At 39.5% G+C, this 18,178-nt stretch overlaps 1 protein-coding gene across 1 annotated transcript in view; it reads left to right on the forward strand.

The window, feature by feature from the left end:
• The window catches only part of Cpb2 (carboxypeptidase B2), a 37,867-nt gene extending 19,693 nt beyond the window's left edge, over window positions 1-18,174 (forward strand). The window contains exons 5-11 of the mRNA XM_031360837.1: window positions 1,273-1,374; window positions 3,824-3,928; window positions 6,237-6,347; window positions 8,150-8,243; window positions 10,062-10,264; window positions 12,960-13,047; window positions 17,862-18,174. Coding sequence (XP_031216697.1) covers window positions 1,273-1,374; window positions 3,824-3,928; window positions 6,237-6,347; window positions 8,150-8,243; window positions 10,062-10,264; window positions 12,960-13,047; window positions 17,862-18,046 — 888 coding nt within the window. The 3' untranslated portion in view covers window positions 18,047-18,174. The remainder of the gene's footprint in view (window positions 1-1,272; window positions 1,375-3,823; window positions 3,929-6,236; window positions 6,348-8,149; window positions 8,244-10,061; window positions 10,265-12,959; window positions 13,048-17,861) is intronic.
• The last annotated feature ends 4 nt before the right edge of the window (window positions 18,175-18,178 follow it).

The raw sequence follows: 18,178 nt of genomic DNA on the forward strand, positions 1-18,178 counted from the left end.
TGATCTGTGAGGATGGTTCACTACTCTCTTGACCCAGGAAACCCCACAAAATCATGCAAATCAAGAGGTTCAAACCTTCATGTTCATTTTAAGAACACCCAGAAAACTGCCCAGGTCGTAAAGGGTTATACATATCCATAAAGCTACCAAGTATCTGAAGGATTATTTTTGTTTTTTTGTTTTTTTTTTTAATTTATAAATTTGCTTTTATTCTATATGAGTACACTGTAGATGTCTTCAGGTATACCAAAAGAGGTCAACAGATCCCATTACAGATAGTTGTGAGCTATCATGTGGTTGCTAGGAATTGAACACAGTACCCCTGGAAGAGCAGTCGGTGCTCTTAACCTCTGAGCCATTTCTCCAGCCCAGGATGTCACTTTCAAGAAGCAACGTGCACCATTCCAGCGGTATAATGGTGGAGTCAGTAGGTGTGCCCAGGCCAAACAGGCCAACAGGGTTGGACACAGGGATGGTGGCCAAAAAAGAGTGCTGAATTTTTGCTGTACAGCTTAAAAATGCAGAGAGTGATGCTGAACTTAAGGGTTTAGACGTGGATTCTCTAGTCATTGAACACATCCAGGTGAACCAGGCACCTAAGATGCGCCGACGAACCTGCAGAGCTCATGGCTGGGTTAACATATCCATGAGCTCCCCCTGCCACATGGAGATGATCCTCACTGAGAAGGAACAGACTGCTCCAAAGCCAGAAGAGGAGGCTGCACAAAAGTAAAGGATATCCCAGAAGAAACCGAAGAAACCAAAACGCATCATGGGAATAAAGTCAGTATACAATACAGGAAAAAAAAAAAAAAAAAGAGCACTGGCTGCTCTTCCATGGGACCTGGCTTCAATTCCTAGCATCCACATGGTGGTTCACAACTGACTGTAAATACAGTTTCAAAGGATCCAATACCCTTTTCTGGCCTCCAAGGCACCCTATGTGGTACACAGACATACACCCACAGACTTAAAATAAAATTAGATAGAAGCCAATAATTTCCAAGGCCACATTTTAAAGATTAACTCTTTGCTCTCTGCTTCTCAGAGCTGTTTCGATATTGTTCCTAATCCTTAGAATTCACCAAAACTCTGCTTTTATTCATTTTCAGCAGAAGGCAATACAGAGCCCCGAGTATTTCTATTTCTTCAGTTCCTTTCGATACTGATAATGGAGAGATCCCCTGTCCATGAGGAAGCTGCCTACTCTCCATGATCAGGGACATCCTTTGAACTCGTCCTGTGACTCACTCGTGCCTTCTGTTCACTTAGATCTACTCCTGGATAGAAGTTGTAACTGAACAGCACCCTGACATGCTCCAGAAAATCTACATTGGATCTTCATACGAGAAGTACCCACTTTATGTTTTAAAGGTACACAAGGAGAATCATTCAGTGGGGGGAGATTAACTCTCCAATGGCATTTGTTATGACTTCTGCTTTTGTTGTTGTTCAGGAAGTATTTTTTTTATTTCAAGTGCATCTTAAGTTTAATATCCAGCTGCTTAGTGATAAATTACCTTTAACTTTTTTTTTCCCTTGGGTTTATTTACTTTCAGTTGCAGAATCTTGTGGGAGAGAATTTGAGTTGTAAAACTTAGTTACAAAAATAATTTCAGGATATGGAAATACAGGGAATAATAAAATGAATGAATATGTAGAGTAACAAAGACAAGAAGAAGAGAGAATTAAATATTGCCATCTATGCCATTAGAGGAGGGCTTCTTGTCCAACCCTGTAGTTAACAGTATCCAAGTAAAGGAGAGAGGAATGTTGCCTTGGATGCGTGTCTCCTTTGAATAAACCACGCTTAGGGAAGATGAGTGACTGTGAATACTGGGAAAGCTGTAGGCACCATGACCACAATAATATTTCCTTTTACACTTTCCAATTCCGTAGTTCTGTTTTCTCCCATGATCTCTCCCTTAAAAATGAAAGAGAAGCTCTGAAGAAATGTAATTTATAGAAAATATATTTGCTGTAATGGTGTAGAACTGGTATATAATAACTGCAGATAGGTAAGCACTTTTCAGGCACTCAAAGATCAGTCGTTGACTTGGGATCTCAGGTTCAATCTGCCCTGGACAAGAACTTTCAGTGCAGACTCAAGGCAGAGGTGAGGAGCACCGGGTTCCTCTAGTGACTGAGTTAGTTAATCAGACTAGTTCCACAGGAACTAATGACACTCTTTTGTTTTGTGTACATCTTGCAACTGGATGTCTGGAAGTTGAATGAATGCATGAGAAAAATCATGCATCCTGGTTGGTTGCATCAAGTTTCACTCTCACTTAACCGAGGATATACACACAGTGTAAGGCTATGCAGACCCATAATGTTGTCTGTGTTGGAGCCAGCAGACGATTTACCCCTCAAGCTGAAGTATGTAGATATAAATGAATGAATGAATGAATGAATGAATGATCAAGTAAGACAACTAACTTGGACAAGTAAAGACTTTCTTGGAAGTGAAACTGACTAGATGGAATCATCCACATTTATTTGATTAGATAATCAAATTATTAAGTTGAATAATGGCCATTAGCGGCCATTTTTCTTTCCCTCTTATTTAGATGTTGCTAACTGCCAGTTAAGAGAGGAAACCTTCCCAGAATGGTGTAAATGACAGTATTTTCTCACTTCTTGTTTCAGTTACTCTACATACGTGTTTTGAATTTATAATTTTTCCTTTTCTCCATATAAATTGGAACCTGTAGAGTTGGCTCAGTGGTAAAGACTACTGTCTGCCCTCTCAGGGGACCCAGATTCCACTCCTAGACTCCACATGGTAGCTCACAACCATCTGTAACTCCAGTCTCAAGGAATTCAACATCTTCTATTGGCCTCTGAGGGTACCAGGCACACACATAGTGTGGGCATGCATGCAGGAAAAAACATTCCTAAAAATAAAATAAAAATAAAGAAAAAGGTTTTAGATTAAATAAATTATGATTGATTTTGGAAATGTTCTTGAGAATTTGTTTATTAATAATCTCATGCACTTCACAAGAGCCTCTCCTTTGTTTACACTGGTATTTTAGCTGGCTTGACCTTGAGAATCCATCTCAAGTCATCAAAGGTTGTCACTATGTCAAAACTGATTATTCTTGCTCTGCAGAGTTGACACATTTACTAGCCTTCCACTTTGTGCATCAAGTCAGAGCCTCTGCCCCTAACTTGATGGTATCAGATGCATGAATCAGCTGGTGATATTTTCATCCTTTGGGGGCAGAAGTGAAGAAATAGTATGTGCATTAAAAGTGTACTCCATCAGGTGGTGGTGGCACACACCTTTAATCCCAGCAGTTGGGAGGCAGAGGCAGGTGGCTTTTTAAGTTTGAGGATAGCCTGGTCTACAGAGTGAGTTCCAGGACAGCCAGGGCTAAACAGAGAAACCCTGTCTCAAAAAACAAAAATACAAAACAACAACAACAAAGTGTACTCCATGGGGAAATTTCAGGGAGTTTGTATTTCTGAAGTCTCTATCTTTCCTGCAGATGACTGCCCACCAGCAAACACTGTTTACCTCTGAGGAGTAAAGACATACTTAAAGCAACTGTTCTCTGCTTCTCTTTCTGTTCATGGTCCCTCTAGAGTGCAGGGGTGGGAGCATTTTAACAGTCTGGCTTCAGTATCATCCCCAGTTCACACACGTCAGGTCTAAGCAGTTGCCCCTTCCATCTCACTGGCTTTCATATTTACTTCTGAAATTTTTCAAGAGAACAATGTATATGTGGTGAGACTATTGAAGGGTGAAGTAAAAGAAAAGAAAAAAAGAGGATATATCATTTGTGTTGTATTTTTATTGGTGTGTGTGTGTGTGCAGGTCTCAGGAAAGGAACAAAGACGCAAAAATGCCATATGGATTGACTGTGGAATGCATGCCAGAGAATGGATCTCACCTGCTTTCTGCTTGTGGTTCATAGGTTATGTAAGTACTTCCTGTAGGCTAGTGTTTTTCCACAAGGGATCCAAGCCCACTCAAGTAGGAATCAACTGGATTTATAGTTAAGCTGAATTTCCCTATATCGTGCACTGGCATTCTTGGTTCATGCTTTACAAGTGAAGCTTAGAAAACTGTAGTGTCCACACTGAATGATAATTAGGGAACAACATACTATTAAGTGATAACCTCCTAAGTAGAACAAAATTTGAAGCAAATATCTGTTTGGTCCTCCTCCTCCTCCTCCTCACCATCACCATCACCATCAATCATCATTATGGTTTGAGCTGTCTGGACATCCTTTGCCACATCCAATCCTTGGGATCTGAACATGAATCAAACACTTGCAGAGCAGATAATGCTTCTCCAGGTATCATAATAATAATAAAAAAAAACAACTATCCCTGAAGAAGGGGTTGACATTAAGAAAAAATCATATATAAGATAAAGAATATTCCATAAAATGACACATAGGAGGTCTATAAGCCTCCATAATGAATAAAAACAGTAAATTATGCTTCAAATCCTACAATTGAGTACATGTGTCATCCATTTTGATCAACTTAAAAAAGAAAACACCATTGCTGAAAATGGGCGTGGCCGCTGCTAGTGAACTTGCATTATTTACTCATTGACAGTTTTTAAAAATTCAACCTGGCTACAAGAGATATCTAAATGATTTACATCTGACAAGCAACCCTTACCTACATAAATAAAGTGTGTATTCGGATAGTGATGCTATTGCACAGCACAACTATATTAGATATATTTTATTTCGAAACTTCCACAAATGATTATTGTACTGGCATCACATCCCAACTCCTTCTATGTTTCCTCCTCCACTCCTTCTCAATGTCAGCCTTTTATTCTTTAGCTATTCACACACACACACACATAAGCACACACACACACAAGCACACACACACACACACACACACACACGTACACACACACATTTATAAATGCAAGCTCTGACTTTCTTTAGTGTTTCCCCTATGTATACATGTTTAGGAATGTCCACTTAGGATTGTATAACCAATCAAGGCCTGAAGAAGACCGCCTTTTCCTCTCTGAAGCCATTAAATCCTGGTAGCTCTTCATGTTGACATATTTTTATTATGAGTATATGTGTATGAGTGCATGCAGAAGTGTGTAGGTACCCATGGAGGCCAGAAGTGCCAGGTCCTCCTGGGGCTGGAGTTACAGTGGCTATGAGCCATCTGATATAGGTGCTGGGTATCAGACACTGATCTACGATCTGAAGTTCTAAGCCATCCCTCCAGCCCTGAAGTAAGATTTAAAAAAAACCTTTAAAAGTTCATAATGAGAAAAAACCTGTTTCTTACTGATATCTTTTGATTTGTGTTTAAGACAACCAACAATTCTAAACTAGTATACAAACTAAAATGTCTCCAAGCTGCTGTAGTATGAAAATTTTAAAACAATACTTTCTAGGTGACATGATTTCACCTACTAGAGAATATTCTTGAGGTTCTCCTGTCTGAGTTTTTGATCATTTTGGAGTGAACTCTGTGGATGTCCTTGGGCTGCGGACAGATGTGCCCTCTAAGCTAGGTGGGAGTCACCATGGGGAGAGTGAGGGCTACTAAGACTGTCATGTGCATTAACAACTGGAAGCAAACTTCACGACAAGTTCTAAGGACTAAGTAAAAATCATCTAATTAAGTCTCTGTCTAAAACAGTGGTTCTCAACCCTTCTAATGCTGCAACCCTTTAATACAGTTTTTCACATTGTGGTGACCCCCAAGCATAAGATTATTTTCATTGCTGTTATATAACTATAATTTTGCTGCTGATGTAGATGGTCTTAGGTGACCCCTGGGAAAGGATCACTTGACTTCCAGAGGGGTGGAGCCCACATGTTGAGAGCCACTGGTTTAAAACAGGATCAGGAAGAATTCTGGCTACTATGGCTTATTGAAAAGGAGCTAAGTTATATCTGGGATTTTGTTTTTAAAATCTTTGTTGTAAGCTTTATGGCTTTAAAGGGTATCCCTTCTTGATGTTTGAAGTAGGGTTTAGAAATGGATGGTTCTATTTTTCTGTTCTTATTTCAAATAAGAAGGCGTCTGTGCTGTGGGCAAGCCATTGTTCCATGTGGTATCTGACTACAGTAAATTCTGTCACTTTAAGAGACTGTCTCTCTTCCTGCACATTAAATCTTCACATTGAAAGCTGCTAAACCACTTAGGAAAAGAGGAAACTTCATGTAAGACTAAGGTCAAGCTTAGAAGGACCTAAGCTGGGACATTAAACACCCTCGGTTTAACTGCAGGTAACGCAATTCCACGGGAAAGAAAATCTGTATACCAAACTTCTGAGGCATGTGGATTTCTACATCATGCCTGTGATGAATGTGGATGGCTACGACTACACGTGGAAAAAGGTGGGTTTGGCAAGGAGAGCAAAATATGCCCCTTGAGAAATGCAGAGATGCAGGTATTCATCATGGAATTCATGAATCGTGGATGCATTCATGGAATCCTGGGCTTTGGTGAGGAGGTTTTACTATGGAAAAGAAAAAGTATTCAATAATGGGAAATTTCAAATATCCATAAAAACAGAGGTAGTTGCATACCAAGAGTACACCAACCTGCCAGACACCCGTCTCACGGCCTCAGTAGTGACGATCACCTTTTTGTTGTTGTGACAAAATACACAAATGTAAAAGCTTTAGAAGGAAGGAAGGCTGATTTTGGCGCAGAGCATCAGAGTTCAGTTAATGGGGCTGAGACAGGAGGTTATAGTAGGAGGCACAGGGTCAAACAAAATTCATCCTTCATGATGATGGAAAGCAGAGACATTACCACATGCAAGGACACACCCTGCAGTGAGCTCAGTTTCTCCGGCTGGAACCCACTTCCACTCCCTCCCAATAATGCCATAGGTTGACAGCCAAGCTTGTAGCACATGAGGTTCTAGGGAATGTTACAGATCCAAATCACCCTACAACTCAAGGCCCACCGAGTTTCGTTCATGTCCTCTCCCTCCTTGTACTTTACCCATAATGTTTTAAAGAAAATCCAAGACACTGTATCCTCCTTTTATTAATAAACACTTCATCATGCATCTCAAAAATCAACTCTTAAAAAATATTAAAGCTCACTAGTGTAGTGGTGGCCCATATCTATAATCCCAGTAGCTGGGAAGCTGAGGCAGGAGGATCACTGAGAGTTTGAGGTCAGCTTCAGCTAAATAGTGTTCTGCAGGCCAACCTGGGCTACAGTGTAAGACCCAGTCTCAACCAATCACCCAGCCAACTTATTAGCAGCTCAAATCAGCACAGTACAGAGAGATCACTGAAGTGCTTGGCTCACAGTTCTGAGCTGAGTTACAAGCTGTTTTACTTTTCTTTGAAGGAGTTCAAAATCAGCTTGCCCGTGAAATTAGTTTAAAGGAGACATGGCTTAATAAAAAGGCCAGTGTGCATTGTAGTGGAACTAAATGAATTGTTATACTTATACTTATACTTATAGGCTAAGCCCATGAGATATTGTAGCTGGTCCTTGTTACCTTGTGGGTTCCCCTTTTTTTCCACCCTTTATCCACCACCCCCATTTCATTCTCTATCACTAAATAGGAAATAAAGGATAGAGGAGACAGAGAGGGAGAGGGGGAAGAAGAGAGGGAGAAGGGAAGAAGGAGTGGGAGAGGGAGATTGAGAAGGAGAAGTAGAGGAGAGAGGGGGAGAGGGAGAGAGATCCCTGAATCTAATTTCTTTCCTTTGATTTTTTTCTTTGAGCACGACTACTAACAAAATGCAACCACCCCCTCCATCCACCAAAGACCAACAACCATCAATCCTACCTCTCATTTATATAGCATTTATATAACCCTCTGAAAAGTTCCCAGAATTCCCAGTGCCACACAATTGCAGAAACTCTCTGCAACTGGCAAAACTATGCCTCTGCTAGAGCACAAGGCAAATCATAGTCACCTGCTTCGGACAGTCTGAAGCAGCCTCACATCCCCACATCTGGGATTGAAATAAAGGCACATCCTTAACCAAAGTCCCAGAATTCTCAAAAATGTCACTACAAGATATCATTCCTTTGCTAGGCTCAGGCTAACAGTTGGAGTGAGTATGACAGGGATCTGGCTGGAGATGGGGCTGTGTAAGAGGACTGTGACAGAGACAGGATGCTCCAGCAGGGTGCTAGATAACCTTCCCCCGTCTGGTTCTTTTAGAATCGAATGTGGAGAAAGAACCGCTCTGTCCACAAGGACAACCGCTGTGTGGGCACAGACCTGAACAGGAACTTTGCTTCTAAACACTGGTGTGGTAAGCATTTACTGGTTTGATCTTGTGCAGGTGTGTGCACATAACCATCTTTGTTGTGAGTTCTGGGTGCGACAGCTGTGTTGCGTGCAGAAGACAGTGTTCCCAAGCTCTCTGCACTGTCCTTTAGCTCTTCCATTCTTTCTTCTGCCTCTTCCACAATATTTCCCATCCCCTGCAGGAGTTAATACAGATGGTCCACTTAAGGCCGAGGACTCAACAAGGAACAGGTTTTAAAGGTCTCTTCTTCTTCCCAAATTAAAAAAAAAAAAAAAAAAAAAAAAAAAAAAAAACCCTCGGAATACCAAGAAACTCAGAGATCTGCCATAACACGACATGTTTATCATCAGGATAACTAAGACTAGGGTGGGGGGACCCACTTTTCATTTTCAATTGTATAGGCAAATGTTTATTTTTGTGGTGTTGGAAAATATTTTTTATTGTGTTCAAATGTTGCTTTTCTTAACAAATTCATTTTCATGAATAATATAAAACATTAAGAAATAATAAAAATATTAAAAATTATATAAAAACATGCACAGTGAGAACTTATCATCCTTGGGTTTGAATGAGATGAGGTTTCAGTGAGTATAGACTTGGATCATAGGAACAATCTGCTCTCAGAGAGGAAGATGTAAATTTGCCCTTTCTTCCCATTGCACCCAAATTTATAGTTCATAATGCTATGGTTAAGAAATAGCTATGGGCCAGGAATGATAGTAATAAACATCTGTAATTCCAGCACTCTAGGGCTGAGGCAGGCAGATGAGAGGGTTCAAGGTCAGACCGGATTATATAGCATGCTACAAACAAACCCCTTAAATTATACAATGAGTGTTAATCATCTGTCATATTGAAAATATGTACACAGTGCTTAGGTAAAATGTGGCTCTCTGAACTTCACTCCTGTGAATTAGGAACAAAGGAGAAATGCTGAAAGGTAGGTATATTAGTCAGGGCTCTTTGGAGGAACAGAACTGATAGAGTGAAAAATACATATACATACACATATTTGTATACTGTGCATACTTTACATACATTGTATACATACATATACATCATATAAATATATATATACTTTGTATACATAGTATGCATCATCTACATCATCTGCATCTACTACATCTATAGCTTATACATCATATACATACATATGCACATACACATACAGTATACATATACACACATATGTATATATACATTCCACTTTAAATCAATTAAGGAAAATCTGTCACAGGTGTACCCAGTCCCTAGGGTTTTAGTTAATTCCAGATATTGTCTATTCTAAGAATAGGATGCATATTATGACCTCTCAAGCTAATTAATAAAGCTTACTCTGGTACCAATCGTCGTGGCCACATTGTATATCATTAAAACTCATGTTTCTAACTGTAAGACAGATCCAGAGACTTATTTCCATAGTATCGCTTGCTGTTGAGGGCTCTTTTTTTGTTTTAAATAAACTATGGTGATTTTTAAACTGCTAAAACCAGAAATAAAATCATTTACAGTGCCTAAGGAAATTCAGTTTATCTGTCCCCATTTAATCAAAAGTTTGGCAACAAGTCACACCTTAGACCTTTCTGGTTGTGTTTTTAGGATCCAAGAGAGCTGCCCCAGGCTGTAAGGAAGCCCTCCTAGGATGGATGACCTTAGCAAAGTAACACAGACAACACTTACTGGACATAAAGAAATATGTCCCTTACAGAACCTCCCCTTACCCATCTTTCTGAATTTGTTGCACAGTAGCTCTAAGGGAACTCACAAAGCACAGAGGGACACATATCTCATAATAATGCCCTATTAACAATTTTACTACAGAGAAAGGTGCCTCAAGTTTCTCTTGCTCTGAAACCTACTGTGGACTTTATCCTGAGTCTGAGCCAGAGGTGAAGGCAGTGGCTGACTTCCTGAGAAGAAATATCAACCACATTAAAGCTTACATCAGTATGCACTCATACTCCCAACAAATACTGTTTCCCTATTCCTATAACAGAAGCAAAAGCAAGGACCACGAGGAACTGGTAAGTGCTACTTATTATTTTTGTATAATTAAAATTAAACAATTTTAAATTAAACAATATTCTATCCAAGAATAAAAAAAATAGGACAGCTTATCCCTTTAGGGGACAATAATAAGCAGGTGGTTTTCTCTACACTCTAACTCAAGCCAGGAACTGTTTTGAAGCCAGGAGGGTGCTTTTAGCTCATGTGATCTGAGCAAGGACTGGGGGCTGAGAATGGTAGGGTTACAGCATGGTCACTGACTTTCTAGGACAGCTTGCCTCTGGCTAACTCATAAGGGTGCCAGCAGTGGGAACTATTTATTCAGTGCCCCTTTTTAGCTCCAAGGGCTAAGCAAAGAGCCATCAGCATCTGCAATGAGACAAACCTGTTTGAATTGTAGTGGACAATACAGGACATTCAAAGAAGCCCCACACAGTCTGCTGTCATCTTACTGCTTTTTGGTCCCAGATGTTCTGTTTGGATTGATAGGTATAAAGGATGAAGGACTCTCAATGGGTTATCCCAGTGGTTCCTCAACCCTCCTAATGCTGTGACCCTTTAATACAGTTCTTCGTGTTGTGGTGACCCCCCAACCATAAAATTATTTCATTGCTATTTCATAAATGTAAATTCTGCTGCTTTTATGAATTGTAATGTAAATATCTGATATGCAGGATGTCTGATATGTGACTTCCCCCGAAGGGGTCACCTCTTGAGAACTGCTGGGTTATACTCAGAATTAGTTAAACCCTTGTCCCAGGTGCTTTGGCGACAGTGGAAATGCCCTGGCATTGGCAAGGGCAGATCCCTGTTTAGTGGATTGTACTTACTGCTCCATCTTTGTTCCCTGCCTCTCTTAACAGAGTAAAGCATCGCCATATTAGGTTGGCTGGAAATTATTCATGACAAATACATATTTTCTGAAAATAACTTGTTTAAAATAAAAACATATTGACATTTATGCTTTTTTAATTCTCAAAGGAGATATTTTCAAGAAATATTCATCATTTTATTATTTATTTTTATTTACTAGTTTATTTATGAATACTGTGTATAACGAGATAAAAGGATATTTACCACAATTTAGATATAGAATTGATCTGGTTTTTACCTTATTGGTGGTTGCTGTCAGGACAGCTACTTATTGTGGGTAAAACTCTGTGTCCTGTCCACATTCAAAGAAGCATTAACTATCCCTGCAATTAAAGCATGATTCCATATGATTAGAGAGATACATAATTCTGTATGATTAGAGAGATGATCCCTAGTGAGCAACACAGACAGCTGTACTCATGCATGATGCAGCCTCATTGCTACAGAAACACCACAGAAGTCACTGCTGCCTGGAAAGCCAAGAAAGTAAGGGATACAATGTACTGTTCACCAAGGTGTAAGGAGACAAGCATCACAGACGTTTGTTGATGTCAAGGGGCAGACACGATTGCAACCAGGCACAGAGAGGTTTCTATAGGTAAGAGAGGACCTGCCGTGCAGTGGAAATGGTGTTTCCCACAGGAACATGCTCGGGGGTCTTGGCGGGGGCACAGGCAAGTAGATGAGATCAGCTTGGGAAGATGTTTGAATACCCATTCATACAGATAACCAAGTTCCATTGAATTGTTTTTCATTTTATTTTGTGTGTATGAGTATTTTGCCTGCATGCATGTCCAGGTACTACATGCATGTAGTGCTTGGGGCAGCCAGAAAAGAGCATTTGGATCCTCTAGGGCTGAAGTTACAGACAGTTGTGAGCCACCATGTGGGTCCTGGGAATTGAACCTAGCTCCTCTGGAAGATCAGCCAGTGCTCTAAACTGCTAACCCATCTCTCCAGTCTCCTCCTACCTTCCAAACTTTATTTTTTAACGATTTATTCAGTGCGTGTGCTCAAGTGTACATGTCATAGCTTATGGAGATCAAAGGACAACTTTCAGAAGTTGGTTCTTTCCTTCTGCTATGTGGATCCCAGGGATTAAGCGCAGGTAATCAAGCTGGGTAGCAAACACCTTGACTTACCCATAGAACCATGCCCCTGGCTCCTAAAACTAAAATTTTTATGTACAACCCCCCCCACTATCATAACGCAATAACCACAGATAACCTTCTGCGTGCTCAAGCAACTGTTAGTGGTAAGCTAGCTCCAATTTTAGAGAAGGTAAGTTGTTAAGTGGGAACTTCAGAAAACATTTCCAAGAGTTGGGATAACCTATAATGGATCCATATCAGGGCGTAGCCCCTCACTTGATAAGTCTTTGATAGTTATTGGACAAATATACATGAACAAATAATGGAGTTTATAAGAAGCAAACTGTGCATACAGTGAGATCATGTGTGCTCTTTAAAGAAGTGAAGTTTAAAGTATGGTGATAACTTTGTCTAGGAATGGAATAGTGCCCAGTGTTATAAATATCTAACTCATTTTACATAATAAATTAATTCCTGAAATGCTGTGAGGTTTTTAAATGCAAATTAGTGAAAACATTCAAAGTATTGGCAGAGTTCAGTTTTTAAAGCCACTCAGTTGTGATTGCCATAAGCTGAAAAATTGTAATTCTTTTTTAGTTAATATCTTTTAAATTTACTTTTTGAATAAATCCAGGCTTTTTACATATAGACTTGCATTCAATTAATGTGCTTATGTTTGTTTAGGAAGTTCAAACTGTCCTGTTTTAAAGCTGAAAATTGGCCAACATCTTTATCCCATTTCTTCTAGTCTCTAGTGGCCAGTGAAGCAGTTCGAGCGATTGAAAGTATTAATAAAAACACCAGGTACACACATGGCAGTGGCTCAGAAAGTTTATGTAAGTATTTCTGCAACAGTAACTTTTATTCTCCTGATGTAATCGCCATCTTGGAGTCTACTGATTCCATCTGCTGACCTAGGCCTAGCCCTGGAAGCTTCTGGCCCCCATACAATTTAATCTAGGCCTAGAATGTTTTCAGCCTCGGAGATTTACTGCTGAATATGCTCACCCTTCTAGTTCTTTTTGAGCTCTGGGTGGCTGGTTCAACTCAGCCATTCTGGCTCAAACTCTTCTCCCAGATGACTTATTCAACATGGCTTTTCTCTCAGCCTCTGAATTACTCTGTTTGACCATGAACTAAACTCTTTCAATCTTTTCTAATCTTCTGGCTCCTTCTCATTCTCTTGCTCATTGTGTCTACCTGTGTCTAGCTTGCTCTCTCTTCAATCTGTCTCTGTAAAACTCTCCCGGTAAAACTGCCTCCTTCTCCCTCTCGCTGCCGCTCCACTCTCCCTCTCAACTCTACTCTATTGTTCTCCATGAACTCTACTGTATTCCTGTACTGTACTGTCTGTCTCTCCCGGAAGTAGCTTCTCTTTCCTCTGTCTTCTTGTGAGAGTTGGGCATATCCTATTCTGTCAAATCTTTCTCTGATTCATCACTTTGCCCCTCAATTAGACATCACTTACAAACATGGGTGCTTCCTTCTACAAACTAACATTCCCTTCATTGTTTGGGATTAATGGTATGTACAACCAAGCATGAACCTAAGCATTTTTTTTTTTTTTAACCTGGAACTTGGTCTGTAACAGGCTGGTCTTGAACTCAGATCTCCTGGGATTAGCGTCATGTCTGTACTCCAGCCAGATCACACACATCATTAGATGTGATCCCTTGCCAGAGCAGCCATGTTCTGAATTAAAATGCCTTTCCACGCTCCTCCTTTTTCCCCTTACTCCTGCTCCACTTCCCCTCATATTCCACCCCTGCATTCTCTCTGCAGTGCTAGGGGCTGACCCCCATGACCTTTGACAATGTTTCTTCAGGGCAATGTTTCTTCGTGGGAGCTTAGACCATGAGGCACAGCAGTGGCATCTGTTTGGTTTCTTGTGTAGTTCTCATCTTCCACACCACAGGGTCGTATGTGAAGTCATCATAATGATTAGAATCAGAAGCATAACTTAACCAGTGACAGTGCAGAACAAAGTCCTGATGACTGATAAACGCACTGGGCTGGGCATGAGTTAGAATCCCTAGGATCCCTGTTTAAAACCAGCAAAGGAACAAAAACAGATATCAACACTATTCAGGGGTAGGCGGGTAGAGAGGAGGGCAGGAAGTTTGCTGGATGTTCTGGCTGCCAGCCTAGCTCTAGTGTCCTAAACAACCCAGTCTCAAGTGAATAAGGTGAAGAGTGATAGAGCAGGCATCCAGTGTCCTCCTTTGGCCTCTATATGCAGTTGTGTATGCTTAATTAGATATACTACACACACACTCACACACACACACACACACACACAGACGCAGCAACAAAAGAAGAATCCAAGGTGGTATTTAAGAGATGAAACTTATCTCTATAGAGTGGGAGTTATATACTTATTGAGCATACTAATTAAAAAAAGAGGAAATGGAGATACAAGGCCAAAGTGTGAATAAGGTGCCTACAGCTACTGTGTGATATATAAATCTAGAAGATGCCATTTGCCTTGAATGCTTTTTAGTGACAGCCTGTTTCCTGGTGCATAGTGAGAGCTTGGTTGTAGCAAACTCACCAACTGTTTTCAATCTATTTCTACTGAGAGAAGCTTCCTGAGAAACTCCCTCGAAGGCTGGCAGACCCTGATACTGTTCTCCTGAAGCCAAAGCATGGGGTCAACACCTGAAACAATTCCTGGGGAGATGAAAATAGATGTCACTTCAGATAGGGAAGCTGACAGCAGATGGAAGGAAGGATAATGCCTCTGTCCAGTTTGGTCAACCAGAGAGTTTGGGGGTTACTGACAGGAATATGGGTGAGGGGCTACTTATAGTAGGAGAAATGACTCAAAGGCAGGCGCATCACCAAGGCTCATCCCAGCATGGGCGATGGCTCAGGGAAGCTGGAACTGTTTTATGTAGGAGGAAATTGCTTTACACTAATGGGATAAAAACAGAAACCAAGCATGGAAACAAACGTCAGCAAACTACAGTTCATTGACTACAGCCCAGGTCACTACACATCTTCATAGCCTTTGAACCAAGAGTGGTTTTCCTATTTTTTTTTTTTTAAGTTTGAAAAAAAAAAAACCTATGAAAATAATTAAATTTTGACACATCAAAATTATATGAAAATTCATATTTGTTTCCGTGAATAGTTTTATTGGAACACAGTCATGCTTGTTAATTTGCATATTATCTATGGCAGCTTTCATGACAGCCAAGATAATTGCAACAGGGACCAGATGGCTCACAAACATAAACTATTTCTTAGCCTATCTTTTTTCGGAAAAAAAATAATAAAGCCTTGCCAATTTCTAAAGCAAACAAATGTTGAAATGAAATACAGCTTCACTCACTGATCTAAAGAAAATAAAAGGGACCTACAGGGTTGAGAATGATTGTAGCTGAGAGAAGCTATGTGGCTAAAGTGGTATGGCAAGGTGCCTCTCTGTAAGTGGAATTCCTTGGAGAACTATTAAGTAGCTGCCAGATGATAGTGTAATATGTTGAATAAAGGCATGAAAAAGATCTTGAGGCACCGTGGAGAAAGCCCAGGGTCTCAATAAATATGACTGACCCAAGGCTATAACAACAGTCACTTTGTTTCAATACCCCTGTAAATATCAAATGCGTTATTAGCATATCCATTAGAGCATATCCAAGCTCTCTTTCTTCTTTTGTCTTCAATCCTTCCTGGAGTTTTCTATCAGATTGGGCCAATATCTTTGGTGTTGCTGGCCCATGGCTGCCTCATTGACATAGGAAATTTCCACACACTCATTCACTTAGTGTGTGTGTGTGTGTGTTCTCACAGGATAAAAGCTGGAACTATAAATGTTAGGGGTTTGTTGATCTAATTATCAGAAATATTTATGGATGACTGAATGCATCCACTATTGATCGATATCTTAAAAATATTAGAAATTCTGTATACCATCTATAATCCCAGCACTCAAGACATGGAAGCAAGAGGACCAAGAGTTCAGGGACATCCTGGATTACATGGAGAGTTTGAAGTCAGCCTGGGCTACACTTGAGTTGTTAAATGTGTGTATGTATGTGTATACATAGATACACAACATATATGTGGCAACTACAAGGAAATCCTAAAACATACTTAAAGTCAAATAACAGGAGAAGTCTGTATGTTTTGGGTAGGAAAACACTATTAAATTTTTCCTAAATTGATTTGTGTAGTTGACACAATCCCATGACACTTAACTAATTTTGAAGGAAGCCTGCATGCTTTGTGGCAGGGAAACAATAGTGAACATTCTGTAAATTGATTTGTATATTTGATGCACTCTTATGAACACAGCCGTGCTTGGAAGCATAGATATGGTAGAAGAATTTGTAAAATAAGGCTAATAAGAGACATTTTATCCCACTGAGCTAGCAAAGCATGTTATAAACATAAGGATAATTAGGATAGTATGAAACTGAGCCTGGAAGAGGCAGATCATTGGATGGGAATAACAGGCACAGAAAAATATTCAAATATATAAGGAGACCTGGTATGTCATAAAGGAGACTTTCACACCATAATTATAAGCCCTGGAAAAACTGACAGGCCACTAAGAATAAAAACTGAATTGAATTACTAATACATTTTTTCACTAAAATAAATGCCAAATTGATTAAATATTAAAGCACAAAAACCCTGCCATAAGCTTAAAATTTGAGTGAGAAAAACTTCACACTTTACACAGATTTAATGACATTAATGCAGTTCGTATAAACAATATATGAAATTAACCATATAGCAAAGTGATCAGATGATAGAAAAAAATATAAAAATGAATATATAAACATATGCAATTCATTGATAACAAAATCTAAATAAAAGACAATTGCTTCTTTTTCTTATTATGATACCCAGAAAATTGCCAGGATGAAAGGTTCTTGCCCATGATGCAGAAGCTGCCAGTGGGCATGCTGACACTCTGCTGGGAGGAACAGTTTTCATTCTTTTTTTTTTTCTTTTTTGGTTTTTCAAGACAGGGTTTCTCTATGTAGCCCTAGCTGTCCCGGAACTCACTCTGTAGACCAGGCTGGCCTTGAACTCAGAAATCCACCTGCCTCTGCCTCCCAAGGGCTGGAATTAAAGGCGTGCTCCACCACTGCCTGGTGGTTTCATTCTTTTCAATAGTACTTGGTGACGAGTGTGGTAACTGTTAGAGGTACATCACTTTAGTCAAGTAATTATAACTCTAGAAAATATTCTGAAGTACTAAGCATTGATTTATGAGCAATGGTGCTCATTCTAAAGAAACTAAGTTATTTATCAACAAAATTATTGAATCAATCATATATACTTTTACAATGCAATCCCTTAAAATGATTAAAAACTATGTATATTCAAACACAGTAATGATATACATTTGGAAATGTTACAATAATTACTTCTTAAAATGTAACAGAATTAAGACAGAAAATGCATGCACTGTAAAATGCACTAAAATGTTATTGGCAATTATCACTCCTTAATCAGATTATTGTTGAGTTCTGGGCAACATTTGTTTTCTTTCTTACCATGGCTTCTTTTTGATGACAACATTCGAATAAGAAATCTAGGTAACAACTAGAGGAAAACTATTTTCATTTCTACAATAGAATAAAATGTTAATTGATATGAAATAAATATATTTTGAAATAATCTTTGTCTCTTTTAGATCTAGCTCCTGGAGGTTCTGATGATTGGATCTATGATTTGGGCATCAAATATTCGTTTACGATTGAACTTCGAGATACAGGCAGATACGGATTCTTGCTGCCTGAGAGATACATCAAACCCACTTGTGCAGAAGCTTTGGCGGCAGTCTCTAAAATAGCTTGGCATGTCATCAGGAACAGTTAATGCCCTTACCTCTGTTCTCATTATTTTTATTTTACTGATTTCAGCAACACTAAATTGTTGCACTAGCTTCTAAGTTTAATCAGTTTCCTTGAAGAATAAAAAGCACAGTACTTTGAGCTAAAGAGTGACAAT

This window comes from Mastomys coucha, unplaced genomic scaffold (genome assembly GCF_008632895.1).
Source record: "Mastomys coucha isolate ucsf_1 unplaced genomic scaffold, UCSF_Mcou_1 pScaffold9, whole genome shotgun sequence".
Lineage (NCBI taxonomy): Eukaryota > Metazoa > Chordata > Mammalia > Rodentia > Muridae > Mastomys > Mastomys coucha.